This window comes from Oryza brachyantha, chromosome 3 (assembly GCF_000231095.2).
Source record: "Oryza brachyantha chromosome 3, ObraRS2, whole genome shotgun sequence".
NCBI classification, from domain to species: Eukaryota; Viridiplantae; Streptophyta; class Magnoliopsida; order Poales; family Poaceae; genus Oryza; species Oryza brachyantha.
Window position 1 is genome coordinate 14,060,340 of NC_023165.2, and position 14,115 is coordinate 14,074,454.

The window sequence follows — 14,115 nt, forward strand, 5'->3', positions numbered from 1 at the left end:
AGTTATTTTAGATTTTTTATTTATCTCTAAGAGTGTTAGAGTCCGATCGAGACTTGTGTGTTATAGATAGAATCTATATAGGAGTTTGTTATTTCTTTTTATCTATTAGGAGTCACATGTCGTGTCCAACACGGACTAGCATCCACCCGAGGTTATAAATATGTATGTCCAGGTCAATGTAAATCATCTACTTCTCAATCAATAGATCAATTACTCTCGGCGCATCGCCACCCTCCTAACCGAGGTTTCAACTCCGGTGGAACTTGGCACCTGACGCAGGGCTGCATCGCTTTGATCTCCGGCAGAGGGGTAAGTTCTATGTTCCGCCAGTCAAGATAATTGTATCGGCTAGATTAGAACTGTCTTGGTTCAGTCCGATCTTCTAATCTAGTTGTGCGATTGCAGTTACCGTATCAGTTTCTGCTTGAGTTACTTCTGTATCTTGAGTTGATCTAGTTGACCACTTTGGACGATCTACGTTGCTTTAATATTTGCTATTTGACAAATTCAATCAAATAATGTCTCGGTTCGGTCTGATATAGTAGAATACGTTTATCAGATGGTTTATATTAGATCATTGTATTTTGTTCATTGTTTTATCAGAGTACCAGCCGATAAGTTATCAGTCATCGACTCATTCGCTTGATAGCAATCTAGATATGTTCAGTATCTAGCCTAACATTGCTAGGTGTAATCTTGAACTGTCTCGGTTGGGTCCGATCTTCTATGATTATCCACAGTAATCTAGACTAGATATTTTATAGATCTTGATCGTCTATTTACCGTCTATAGCCAATGATCTTTGCCGATCTACATGTTTATTATTTTTACATCAATAGAGTAGTCGATTGTCTTAATGTATTATTTTATACCAATCAGCTTGATTTATGTAGATCGACAGTTATTTATGTTGCATCGGCTTATGAGGATTACATGTAAATTGGATTTAGCCGATCGCAGCAAAGTATTCATTGTTAGTTTAGTTATTCAAGTAATTCATCGGTTTATTTATTAGCATTATCGATCTTTATCTTTTCTATAAATATATCGTGCTCGATTGCATACTGTCTTGGTTAAGTTCGATCTATGTATGTTTGGTTCGATCTGGTTATAGGGGCTCGTTCGATCGACTAAGATTAATAAGTAATTTGGCGGATTAAGTTGGTCTAATATTTAATTCAAATCTATTTTTATTCGAGTTTCTAGATGATTCAAGCTTTTTGCAGCCGATTGCTTAACCTATCGGCTAACCGTCACAGCATCAACATCTGATCGGTTGGATTATTAGTTACCTATCGGCTCGATAACCGATCGGATTGTTTTATTCTTCGTCTTGTCAGTTGCAGAATCAAACTGACTGACACGCCCGCGCACTTTCTAAAAATTTAGATCCTTCACTAGAGCATTCTAAGAAACGACTCTCTAGCCTTCGTGTATGACACGTCAGATCATATTTTTGACGTCAACAACTTCTCAAGCCTCATAATATAAATATATAGTGTATATGTGTATGTATGTATGTATAATTATTATATCTACCTCAATGAAATCTGGATATTCATTTTGTATAATCGAAATATAAAGAGAAAGACTTATGTAATTGATGCTCTTAGAGGTTGTATGAAAATTTACTATTAAGAAAACCGTCGTATTATAAATTTTTATAAATGTAAAGAGAAAGCCATACCAGTCTTACAATTTTGCATAAGATAGATTAAGTCAAAATGACTAACACTACCTCCTACTAGCCAATATGCGATGAGAAAAATGGGTTTGTTTTGGCTGAATGTTTCACTTGCAACAACAAAGTCTCGATTTTCTCCCCATAATCAGGAGCGGAGCCACGAGGTACTCTAGGTATATATCGGTATATATGCACGTAAAAAAAATCTCACCTACATACGAATATACGTTACTTAGTGTATATATATTAAATCATATTATCAATTTTGTAATCGATTTGCTAAAATGGATATACTGAATTATATACTATAATTTTTGGGCAGGCATATCATTAGCTAAAATTCTAGACTCACAGCTGTGCATAATCACACTATATAAAAAATATAGCCCTGCTATTGCAAAAAGGAAAATCATAACAAATAAAACGAACGTGGACGTGGACTTGCTCGCGCGTGATAGAGCAATTAATTGGTAAATTGGCGCGAGAGAGCACGAGCAGCCAATGCAAAGCATCGCGTTCGCGCGCCACGTACATAGACCGGCCGGGACACGTGTCTCGTCTCGCCCTGCCTGCACGCCTCCCCTTCCTCTCGATCTGCTGCTACGCACGCCAGCTTCGAATCTCCTTCATCTTCTCCCCAACACTCCATTCGATCTCGGCCTAGCTTTCGACGCGACACTTGCATCCATCATCGATTCAGAGGAGAGGATCGAAGAAGACGAAGAGGTTAGTGCGACCAGTTCTCATCCATCTCCAGCTCCAGCTCCCAGTAGATTGCTCGACCGTTTACGTTTACTTAGCACGCCATGCCAGGGCAGTCTCTCTCCAAAATGGGAATCAAATGGAGATTCTGAAGAACGGTTCTGAGCACAAGAACGTGATGCGAATTGGTTGCAGATTCTGTTCCTGTTTCAGCCAGCTGCCTGTCATGTCAGTCATTCAGTCTCTTGAGCAATGGCGTTCTTGCGTGCAGAGGACTGGATTCGATCGATGGCATTTGGATTGGATGGGTCGTCGTCGTCCAGCTTGCACACCACTGTGGTGCTCGTCGGGGCGGCGTTCGTGCTCCCCGCCCTCCTCGTCTCGCTCTGGCTCATCCTGCAGCACCTCAGATCGTACAGCAACCCAGCGGTAACATCGAACCCTGCATTTTTTTTTTGGCAGTTTTTATCTTTATGGAGTATCACAAATTTGCTCAGTAGTTCGCTGCTGCTGCTGCTGCTGGAACGGTCAGTGGATGCTTTCTAACTTGCTGGAGATTGAATTCTTCAGGAGCAGAAGTGGATCATCGCTGTCCTGTTTATGGTGCCTGTGTATGCCTCTGAATCTGTAAGTTGGAGGAGTGTTTTTTTATTTTTTTTTCTCAGCTACGTTTTAAAACGTTGCGTAATTGATGCGGCATGATCAATGCGTACTGCTACTAGATTTGCATTCAGTGCTAAATTATGTTGTGGAAATGCTAATGTAATCTTTCTTAGCTAAATGACTTGAGGTAGTGATTTGCTCATCGTTTTTTCGCATCCAAAATTTGCACTTTTTAAGGCTCCTCACGCCATGGTGATACGGCACTGTTTAGGTTGCGCATGACAGGGTCATGGTACCATGTTATCATCATAGATGATTAATTTGTTTATATGGATTACGGAGTATAATTTTTACCAGCATGTAGGATTCTTTTTTGTTTCCCAATGTAAGGTACTGACTTAAATTGATATCCCATTTCAGTTTCCATTTTTTTTCAGATAATTTCGCTGTGGCATTCAGAATTCTCCTTGGCCTGTGATATACTGCGGAATTGCTATGAAGCATTTGCACTGTATGCCTTCGGACGTTACTTGGTTGCTTGCCTGGGTAATCTTATCTACTGATGAATAATGTCCAAACATTACCAATCTATGATTAATCTTGTGTGACAAGTGATCCTGAACTTTGATTATGAACTACATAACTCGGTCACCTCCCTGTGTTAACTTAATCAACGGAGATGTTGAATTCTGAACTATTTCAGGTGGAGAATGGCAAGTGTTTAGCTTGCTTGAGACCAAAAAAAGGGAAGAGCTAAGTGAGCAGTTACTCGAGAGTCAAGATAAGGCACAGGTTCATAACCGAAGTAGAGCCCGCAACTTCTTTTGTGATCCTAATGCTCTTGGAGAGAACTTATACACAATTATAAAATTTGGTCTTGTGCAATATGTAAGAACATGCAAATGCTTTCTGCCCCCGATAGTAATCAATAACAATATGTCTGAGACCCATATTTCACAAATTTTCAGATGATTCTCAAGTCATTGTGCGCTTTTTTGTCATTCATCTTGGAGCTTTTTGGAGCATATGGAGATGGTGAATTCAAGTGGTACTATGGGTAACTCTCATACAACCTTTTTGGGGTTACTTAAAGTACTGAAACATGCAAATCTTGGAGAAGATAGTAGATATAGATGATGGAAAGTAATCTTTTTAGAGTTTTTTTAGGACAAATATCATGATATAGTATAATATTCAGGCAAATCTTGATTTGGTGCTAGTACACGCGATTGCTACCAAGGCACCAATATGCAAATACAAGTGCTTTTCACCATGCATGCAGCTGTAGTAACATTTTTTTAAAAGATAGAATTGGCTCTGGTCGCTAAAAACATGCCCTCATTTAACGAACAGATACCCCTACATTGCTGTTGTCATAAATTTCAGTCAGACATGGGCACTGTATTGTCTGGTGAAATTTTACAATGCAACACATGAAAAGCTACAGGAAATAAGGCCACTAGCCAAGTTCATAAGCTTCAAGGCCATCGTATTCGCCACTTGGTGGCAAGGAGTGGGTATTGCAATCATCTGCCATATTGGGATCCTCCCAAAGGAAGGCAAAGTTCAGAATGCAATACAGGACTTCCTCATTTGCATTGAGGTAATCTGATAATTATCTGCAGTGCCATCTTGGTCTTCTGTCATAGCGTTAACATGCTATTCCTTCTCTCTTAGATGGCTATCGCGGCTGTCGCGCATGCTTTTGTTTTCAGTGTGGAGCCATACCATCACACCCCATTGCCAGAGCATGAGGAGATCACCTGTGAAGAAAGTAAACTAGAGGTGAAGGTAGATTCCACCAATGACAACAATGGCACACCCACCACCATTGAGGAGAAAGAGACCCATGTCGAAGCCCCAGGGACGAGCATCAAAGAGAGCGTGCAGGATGTCGTTATTGGTGGTGGCCACCATGTACAGTGATCCCACCTGAACTTCAACTCTTCAAGAATGAATTGCTGATATCTGCCAGATGACCACATTGTTCGCCTTCTCTGCAGGTTGTCAAGGATGTGGCCCTGACAATCTCACAGGCGATCGGGCCTGTGGAGAAAGGCGTAGGGAAGATTCAGGACACATTCCATCATATCTCACTGAAGCCCAAGGGTAAGAAAGAACCTGAGGTCAAGGTGGAGGAGCACATCACCGAAAACACCGTGGATGATGAACCTGTCACGGTTGATGCAGAGGTTGAAGTTGAGAAAACGGCACAAGATAACAGCAGGGAAGGCGAGTCTTTGGTGGTTAATGCAGAGGCTCCAATTGAAAGAACAGAGAATGAAAGTAGGAAGTAAAATCCTTCATCTATTAGTCCTAAGGCATCAGGTGTGGCTCATAAATTTGATGGCATCTGGAGAAGAGGAATATCTAATTTTCTGTACATAGTTTATGTACTCTTCCAACTAGTAGGATAAATATACATTTTGCTGCAACCAGGTTACCGCTACATCGACAGTGACCATACAATTTCCAACTTTGATACACAAGATCAAACATCAACATAGGGAAATGTCTTTCTTGATCAAATATTGTACAAATATATGTGATGCCCAATCCTATACAGTGGTTCTATATGCACAGTTCACCATTTGATGCTGTCAATCAGAGCCACCGCAGCAGAGAGAGCAGCACTCGACGCATGCCAGGCAGGAGAGAGCACCGCAGAACTGCGCCAGGGCAATGGCGCACCGGTCGTTCATCTTGCTGCACGCGTTGATGAAGCACATGCAGCAGCAGCAGTCCGCGAGGCGGCTGCAGCAGCCCACGGCCTTCTCGAACATCTCGAACCTCTCGGGTGGTTTTGTGTCCCCGAATCCAGCGGAAAGGTTCTCCCTTGTTGCCGCTACGTCACCGAACCCCAGCGACAATCCGTTGAGTGATGTCGCTAATTGCTCGTTTGGGCTGGTATTTTTCTTTGGCTTTTGCTTTCCCTGCACAAATACGGTAAGATTCAGCATATTATAGGGGCTTCATTGCCTCTCTGATTGAAAGTCAACATTCGGTAGAGTCTCAAAGGGTTCTGAAAACCGGTCAACTAGCAGGCCTATTTTGTGCTAAAGGGTAACTGGCTATAATTATAATCCTTAAATTTGAAAGCCGAGCATTTGTTCATAGGATTGAATCATGAAGATCTACAAATAACCCACTGTACTCGAACTGTAGCCATTACCTTCAGTCACAAATACTTTGTTTTGGATAAGCATCCATCCAAACATCCTAATTCCAGGCATCATTATATTTTCTAAATATGGATTGGCCACGGGAAAATGATGTGTAGATTTTTCTCAAAATGTGTTTTCATAATAATATAATTTCAAGAGTATGAAAATATATTCTGATAGAAATTAGTGTCAAAGCTGTCCTTGCAAAACGTGATGATGCCCAAAGCGACATCCAAAGGGAGCAATCCCACCAATGGTCTTGCACAAAACTTTGGTCTTAACAAGGAAGCTGAGTAGCCCACGAGTCTCTAAATTTGCATCTTAAAAAAACACTAGTGTATGACCTGTAGAAAACTTTTAAAAGGTTTCACAGAAATGTTGAAGCAAAGGATTGAGCAATCTAAGCTGGTCTTTCTTAACATTTCGTTCTTAATAAATTTGTCCCATGTTGGTAATAGCAACTACAAGTCTACAACATAATCATGCCGATATACCTATGCGGGAGAGATTGTACCTGTTGTGCTTGATCTATTTTCTCCAGGATGGTTTGAAGTAGGACAGTGTGTGTGTACTCAGAAGGAATGCTGTTTTGTATGCTCAGTTTCGCCACCTAATAATTAAGGCAAAGAAGAGTATCATGACCAGATCTCAGGAACAATATCACATGAATGGGCATTCAAGCATGGAGCAGGAGTTGAGTACGGGAACCAGAATATATTACACTACATTCCAATAGATATACGAGTTAAACACCATGCTAGGACACCCAGTAGTATGCAAGTAGGCAAAGATGTAGGGAGAGAGATCATAACGTTATAGCCCAAGCAGGTGGAAAGTGGTAACCTCATTCCACTCTAGACAAGAATGAAACAGAAACAGGTCCAGGGAAATGGTTTAGAACATAGCAATTGCAAACTTGCGATACCAAACATAGCACAATGATGAGTTGATGACCGGAAGATACTCATATCAACAACTTAAAGCATCAGTACTGCCATTATTTTCAAGGCATGGTTAGGACCGTTAAACTTGTCAAACCGCCAGAGTGTACATGAAGCTTGACATAAGTTATTAACTCATCCATCACACTATATGCATTGCATTATGATTGTTTGTGAGGCATTGTTATACTTGTCAAACCACCAGACAGAATACAAGTTTCATAGAAATTTTGTCGGGGATGATATTAATTTATCCAAAAGTCACTAGACAGTAAGATCAAGCATTATCCCAGAAAGCATTCATTACCTTTCTAGCAAGCATTATCCCAGTAAACATTCATTACCTTTCTCTTTAGTTGATCGTTTTCATAAAGCCATGCTTTTGCTGTGAGAAGATCCATCTGCTGCTTTGCTAACACCTGAAATTTGAACATAAAACAAAATAACAGACCTATAGTTAAAAACATAATGCGTTATGCTCACCAACCAACAGAATATAGAGTGACCCTGTCATTTTTTCTGGTAAATTTATTCCTTGATTGGGGTCAACAAGGGTCAACAAGCCTCTTTAGATCGTGTATGCAATAAATCAGGTATGCCTTATATATGAAAATCCTTCTATTACCAAACTCATCACCCCAACAACAAATTATCAGAGTTCCTAATTTCCTGCCCTATCATCCCTTGTCTCCACCAACCAAAAAGTGAAAAAGAAATAAAGGAGTTATTTTAAGGACAATGTGCAACAATTCAAGTTCCTTTAATAACTATAATACACAAAACATATGTACATCTTACTTTGTCAAGAGGAATATCCTTTATATGCTGGACCCTCAATTCAATAGATATTTCACTCCTGTCAGCCAAGTAACCCTTGGCAATAAGAACCTCTGGAAGCTTGCCTTGGTATCTTCCAGACACACATACTGGGTAATTTGCAGAAATATCTTGAATACATTCAGAATCCACCTAATTGGAAAAAAAAAAGTCAGTTTTAAGAAAGGTAGCTGCTCAGCAATGATAAAATGAAACAAGAATATTGTTTGATTTTAAGTATCATCTATCCAGACATTTTATAGAATCAATAAAAAACCTAAAGACTACTTATTTCATAAACACATATTAGGATAAAACTTAAATGACTTAAAACAATACTCTAAAAAGGACCAGTTGGTATGTTGACCACACCGATATAAATGCATATGTTGAAACATAAGCAGGTCTGAGTATGACAATTGGCAAGGGCGCTAAGATATGGAGATGGTCTACTCTGTGTTGAATTAACTAGCAGTATGTGCACTTGTATATTTGTATTAATAGATATGATGTCATCACTCACCACGAGTTGACAAAGATAAAACAATATTGGTGAATAACGAATGGCATATATTGTTTCTTGACATAGTAAAAGTGAAAAATTTACTAGGAAAGGACTTACTTCAAATTCTTGAATATACTTTGTAGCATCAATGGAAATATTTGTCACTGTTGTGTTTGAAGCTTTCTGGAACCACTGAAGCATCCGACCCTCGATTGACCCTGGTGCAAGCGATAATGAAAAGAATATCAATTTTTTTACTAATTTGGTTGGCTTTGATTTCTGGAAGCATATTATAGATGTTCATTTGACACATTTAATGCATTCCCAAGTTCACCAAAAAGGGATTCCATGATAAGTCTCTGAGTAAGTGAATATAGTGTGAGAAAAAACTTATGACAGAACATCTGTTCAGTAAATAATTAAAACAAGTATTTTAGCTTGGTAAAACAGCTTAGTAGAAGAATTTTTTTCCTCTCAAGAAAAGAACAGTGATCATTGTTTAAGTCTCATATCATAGTGTATGACTGTATGAGATGCTAGCACAGCCAGATAGCCAAAAAGGTTAAAGCCTGATAGTTGGGGGGGAAATGCAAAAAGTTTCTTAAAGCATTTCAAAGCATAACACAAGATATGAAGTTTCAGAGATAGGGCGCAGAACAAAGTGCTCTGGTCAAGGGAAAAATTGACATTACCTGTATCAAATGCAGCATCATAATGCCCCCTGCCAATAGATGCCAACATCCTCAAGAAATAGTGATTGCAATACGAACCTGGTCTTTCCCAGGGAAAATAGAATTAATTAAAATGCACCAGCTAGTAAATTTACAAGTGCGTAAATATCATATGCCTGAAAAGCATAAAGAGCATGAAACAAGATCGTAAGAATGAATCTTAAGTAGCTCCACAAAACTGAGGGATGTACTGAAGAAACTAATGAACACATAAGAGAACAATGTAGCTTTTACGTCAAGCTCCCGTGCACGTTGAAAACTTTGAATGAATAACGGTACTACATGCATCAACACAAATCAGCTGACATTGCATTAAGTACATAGCACAGTCAATTTGGTGAAGAGATGAGTAATGAGAAGTAATATGGCATATCACCTAGTCCAAAAGTAGAAACCCGAGGAGACTTAGATCCTCTAGTTGCGAGCTGTTCTTTCACAGTGAGGCAAATATTCCTTTCATCCTCAACTGATCCATCAGTCACAAGAAAGATTTGTGGAAGAGCATCATTGGAGCTTGACAGCAAAGCTATTGCCTAGTACCAGAAAATGGAAGGGAAAACTATGAGCAACAAAAAGCACTGATCACATAAGAAATATCAACCGACATCATCTTCCTACTATACCTCACTCAATGGATGCATGATATCAGTGCCACCCTCAGCAATGAAGTTTGAGTCCATCCACCCCTTTGCATTTTCTATTGTTTTGTCACTCACTTGCTCCAAACATGATGAGAACGAATGAAGCTCATCATTAAATGTTATTATGTTGAAGTAATCTCCATGCACAAGCTCAGAAAGAGCAGTGTACATGGCATTCTTAACACTCTGAAGAGGCTTTCCTTCCATGCTTCCACTTGTATCAATGATAAAAACAGCTGCCCTTCTGAAGATCTATCGCATAAATCGAATTAGATAAATTGCCCTGTGAAACAATTTTATGCCGCACAAAAGGCGATCCAAAATAAACCCTACTGCAACTTGAACCAATACTGACAACACCATCAGAAATCATTTATAGCCTTAGCGGAACCCAGAAAACAAAAAAGTCAAGCTACATTTAAAGAAATATCATCTCTAAAAAAACAGCAATCGAAATTAGAACTATTTACAAGGAAATAAAATATTTTTTCGGCAATAATTTTTAGCAAGCTAAAAGGCAAGGGAAAACACATTTATCAATGAGCATCAGGTGTTATTCCTTTAACTCACTTATACTACTAATACTATTAATAATGAGAGAATAATCAAGTGGTAGCAGCTACCTTTCTTTTTTGGTTATTTCCTGGTAAAAGAAAAATGAAAAACATGTCTCTATCATCATAATCACGCAATGTTGAAGGTTGGACAAGCATTCCGCCAGACAAATCACCTGAGTATACCTGCAGCATGAAAAACAAAATTAGGCAAAGTAGCAAGTGTGCAGCTAAATTCAAGCAATGAACTCATAAAAGTTCCCATATTGGAAGATGTTTTTTGTTGGATGAAACACTCAAGCCATAGATTTGAACAGGATAAGGATGAAAAAATTCGCACCACATTAGCATCAGGATTTGAGACATCAAATAAAATAAATTCACATAAACTGTCATAAACTTAATAGTGACATTTGTGTGCATCCCTTTTGATGTCAAAAGCATTCATTTCTATTAGTTTCAGAATGCTAAAAGCAATTGCCAGAGAAGATCTGTGCTCAACTTGAATCAATCAATAATGATGGTGTAGCTATCATATGTGCTGGATTCAAGATAAAAAGTTTGAAGAATGTATCTCATTTGCATATTATTCCATATTCTATCCTAAGACTTTACGATTACAATGCATGCTATGCCTTGCCAGAATTTCTCAACTTAGCTCACCCTGCCCTAAGAGCACTATAAAAGAAACATATAAGCAGATGTAGCTGATCCCCAAAAAAAAGTACCACCAGAGATAAACTTACACTATATGAAAAGGTAAAATCTTTGTTTGACCAGTTCTCAACAACTGCTTCATGGAAGAAAGACAATTTCTCACCTTGCCTACTTCTTTCCTGAAAATATAAAAGATGCCTAATGGTTATTAATTGTATTGCAATGATCTCCAGTACTGAAAAAAGCAATAAAACACTTAATTACCTTCAATGGATGACTTGATCCCTTCAATAAAACCTCCTTACTCACACCACTATTCAGAGTTAACTGAATTTTTTCCTTTTTCATAAATACTTTTGGCAAAGGGTTCACATATTGTGGAAATCGAAAAGGAATATCAACAGAAAACTGTCCATTATCATATAGTAACTTTTGTGTCCATCTAATTGTGGCAAAAATGTCTTCTCCTCCTCCAACCTTAATGAAATAAAAGAAATCATTCAGCAAAGGATGATACAGCTGCTAAAAGCTTGAAACTTGACAATGTAGAGGACCAGATGGCATTAAAAAAATGTAGCAAGTACCTGAGGTATTGTCAAGGAAAAGAATTGGCTCTTTAAAAGACCCCCACTCTCAGTTTTAGCAATATTCACTGAACCTTGATCCTCTACCTCAATTACATGAGTTTTGTATGATCGCTTCCCAACAGTAACCTCAGCTCCTAGAATTGAACCCTGTTAGACAAATTATTCTTAGGTTGAGATCAGCAGTAAATTTACAAAAGAACAGTAAAAAATTTAAATGGGTGATAACCAAGTTGTAGATTAGCATATCATTACATTAAAAGAAACTGAAAATCAGAGAAATTCCATGCTCTGAGGCTTATATTAAGTCTGTCAAACAATGCATCAATAGAACAATGAAAATTCATTTGCTTTTGGTAAACAAGTTCATCACATACAAGTTCCTAATCAACAGTCTATTAGTAAACGGAAAAAGAATTCCTAGAAATGAGAGACGATAAAAAGCATATTTAGCATATTGCTTATGCGTTGCAACGGGATTTTATTAAAAGAATAGCATTAGCATGTTATGAAAGTAGAGTTAATAAAATTGGTTTGATATATAACTCTTAGTTGTTTTTCCTTCCAATAAATAGGAAAGAGTTGGTGGTGGGGTAGATGACAGATTCACCACCACCATCACTACTCCTTTTTATAGAAGTACGGACAATCAACAGACATTGTACTATAAGTAAGTGATTTATGGTTTGCAAGTAACGGAAGCCTGAACTCACCTGCATGAGTTACACAAAGCATATTTTCTAGTAATGTAAGCGCCCATTAGTATTTAGTTATTGATTAAAAAGCAATTGTTGCTTTCTGTTTTTTAGCTGTAAAAAAGGAAATGAAAGAATAAGAAACAATCTGATTACTAATAACAACAAGAAAAAGGAATAGCATCGACGGCACCAACTAAAACCCTTTATTGGACAAATGGACAAACACAGTCATCCCTCTCTTTGCAAGTCAGGTTACCTTGCCGCTCCCAGTTCAATATTTCTTTCTTGTTGCTTATTTTTCTAGCGAGCAAAGCAAGGAATTTCTCTAGCTTGCTTCCAAAACCGTGCTGGAACCCACAGCCAGCATTCCAGCAATGCTAGGCTGCCGCGCAAAATGTCGAAACGACATGATCATCCATACTTGGATCATCAATCTGGCAGCAAATGCAGCTTCAACTTGGGCAAACAGGCGCCCCACTCCAAGGCAAATGATTAATCCCTGGGCCCCAACCACCTAATAACTAACATGGAGCATAATGCCCGCGTGGTAACGGCAGACAGGGAACCAATCTACCACTACATGAACCATCAACATAAAAACAGAAGAATTAAACTGGTCGGAAGGGGATAAAAAAGACATTAGGAAGGGGATCGAGTGTGAGATCACCTGATCGCCCATGGGCACGACGAGGCGGCAGTGGCAGTCGCGGCTGCGGGCGATGCACTGCACCCACCAGCGCGCCCGCACGGTGACCTCGGCGGCGGGGGAGCCCGCGTAAGCGCAGTCGACGGCGAGGTCGACCTCCCGCACGTGGAGCGGGATGAGCGCGGGCGGGTCGAGGCGGCCGTAGACGTGGGGCTGGTAGCTGGGCACGTCGGGGCTGTCGACCGCGGCCGGGTCGACCACGACGGCGTACGCCATCGGCGCCGACGGCAGCAGCGACGTGACGTCGAGGGACCGGTCCATCGGAGCGAGGGGCCGCGGCGAGGGCGCGCCGCCCCCCGGGAGGACGAGGCGCTTGGACAGCTTGAGGCCGTCCTCCACCGCCCGCGCGAAGTCCTCCTCCATGGCTGAGCTGGGGTGGGGCTAGCTCGCTCGCTCGCTCACCGTAGCCTAGCCTAGCCTGGCCGGAGCGCCGGAGGAGGAGGGAGGGCGAGGCGTGGGAATGGCAGCTGATAATTTTGGCGTGGTTTTAGTGGGGAAATCATGTGCTGGTGGGGTTTACTCTGGCTGGAAAGACGAGACGAGACGGTTAGATGAGACGCGGGAGGGGAGGGAGGGCGGTGTGCGGTGCGGGCACCGGGCGGTGAGGGGTGGTGACGACAGCGAGCGCGGCCCGCACTGTTCGTTCGGTTTGTCTCTTGCTCTGCCTCCGATCCTGCTGACGTGGCTCTCTAGTGCTGGTGGGCCGTCTTCGATTCTGTCTCACTCTTTCTTTGCAGTCGCCTCGTCACGAATTTTTTTTATTCTTTAAATCTTTTTAATAAATAATTTTATTAAAAAGCCAGCTTGTGCATGTCAGAGACAACCATAGTCTATAGTTAGATTAATTATTCTAGATATTATTATTAGCTCAAGAAAAAATTAGCCGCCATCTTTTCATTCGTCGGCCACTAAGCATATACTCTTAAACATGTCTGTATGCAACAAATATAAAACATAAAAAATACTATATACAGCAATCAAAATAACTCATTATACAACTTATCCTTCTTTAGTTAGTTGTATCTAGACTATCATACTGGATTAACTGCTCCTTGTCTTCAATGAGTCGCTTCGATTTGGCTTGCTGGCTCGGTTTGGAATTTAGCTCATTAAGTTTGTTAGATTTGTT

At 40.1% G+C, this 14,115-nt stretch overlaps 2 protein-coding genes across 3 annotated transcripts; one reads left to right on the forward strand and one right to left on the reverse strand.

Moving 5' to 3' along the window:
* The first annotated feature begins 208 nt into the window (after positions 1 to 208).
* Positions 209 to 5,396, forward strand: LOC102712712 (protein LAZ1 homolog 2). 2 transcript variants are annotated; one of them, XM_015835439.1, is made up of 9 exons: positions 209 to 309; positions 2,658 to 2,815; positions 2,957 to 3,013; positions 3,427 to 3,535; positions 3,693 to 3,877; positions 3,958 to 4,046; positions 4,343 to 4,592; positions 4,667 to 4,906; positions 4,993 to 5,396. In XM_015835439.1, the coding sequence occupies exons 2-9, from the start codon at positions 2,675 to 2,677 to the stop codon at positions 5,284 to 5,286; spliced, it is 1,365 nt and encodes a 454-aa protein (XP_015690925.1). In that variant the 5' UTR covers positions 209 to 309; positions 2,658 to 2,674; the 3' UTR covers positions 5,287 to 5,396. The 2 variants fall into 2 exon arrangements, with proteins under 2 accessions (XP_015690925.1, XP_006651488.2); XM_006651425.2 differs by lacking the exon at positions 209 to 309 and adding an exon at positions 2,546 to 2,574.
* Positions 5,397 to 5,400: 4 nt separating this feature from the next.
* LOC102717967 lies at positions 5,401 to 13,494 on the reverse strand. The gene is made up of 13 exons (XM_006650119.3): positions 12,948 to 13,494; positions 11,583 to 11,732; positions 11,263 to 11,475; positions 11,088 to 11,177; positions 10,411 to 10,527; positions 9,770 to 10,039; positions 9,523 to 9,679; positions 9,108 to 9,185; positions 8,533 to 8,633; positions 7,893 to 8,063; positions 7,439 to 7,513; positions 6,668 to 6,763; positions 5,401 to 5,922 (listed from the first exon to the last, which is right to left on the reverse strand). The coding sequence occupies exons 1-13, from the start codon at positions 13,347 to 13,349 to the stop codon at positions 5,590 to 5,592; spliced, it is 2,253 nt and encodes a 750-aa protein (XP_006650182.2). The 5' UTR covers positions 13,350 to 13,494; the 3' UTR covers positions 5,401 to 5,589.
* Between the last annotated feature and the right edge of the window lie 621 nt (positions 13,495 to 14,115).

What these genes read in the sequence shown, in the direction of transcription:
- LOC102717967 (XM_006650119.3), bottom strand. Translation starts at nt 13,349, where the DNA reads ATGGAGGAGGACTTCGCGCGGGCGGTGGAGGACGGCCTCAAGCTGTCC. An exon ending in TCGTGCCCATGGGCGATCAG is followed by an intron (nt 11,733 to 12,947) that starts GTGATCTCACAC and finishes TTTGTCTAACAG; the next exon opens with GGTTCAATTCTAGGAGCTGA. An exon ending in AAATAGATCAAGCACAACAG is followed by an intron (nt 5,923 to 6,667) that starts GTACAATCTCTC and finishes GTATTTGTGCAG; the next exon opens with GGAAAGCAAAAGCCAAAGAA.
- LOC102712712 (XM_006651425.2), top strand. An exon ending in AATTTGGTCTTGTGCAATAT is followed by an intron (nt 3,878 to 3,957) that starts GTAAGAACATGC and finishes ACAAATTTTCAG; the next exon opens with ATGATTCTCAAGTCATTGTG. An exon ending in TTATTGGTGGTGGCCACCAT is followed by an intron (nt 4,907 to 4,992) that starts GTACAGTGATCC and finishes CCTTCTCTGCAG; the next exon opens with GTTGTCAAGGATGTGGCCCT.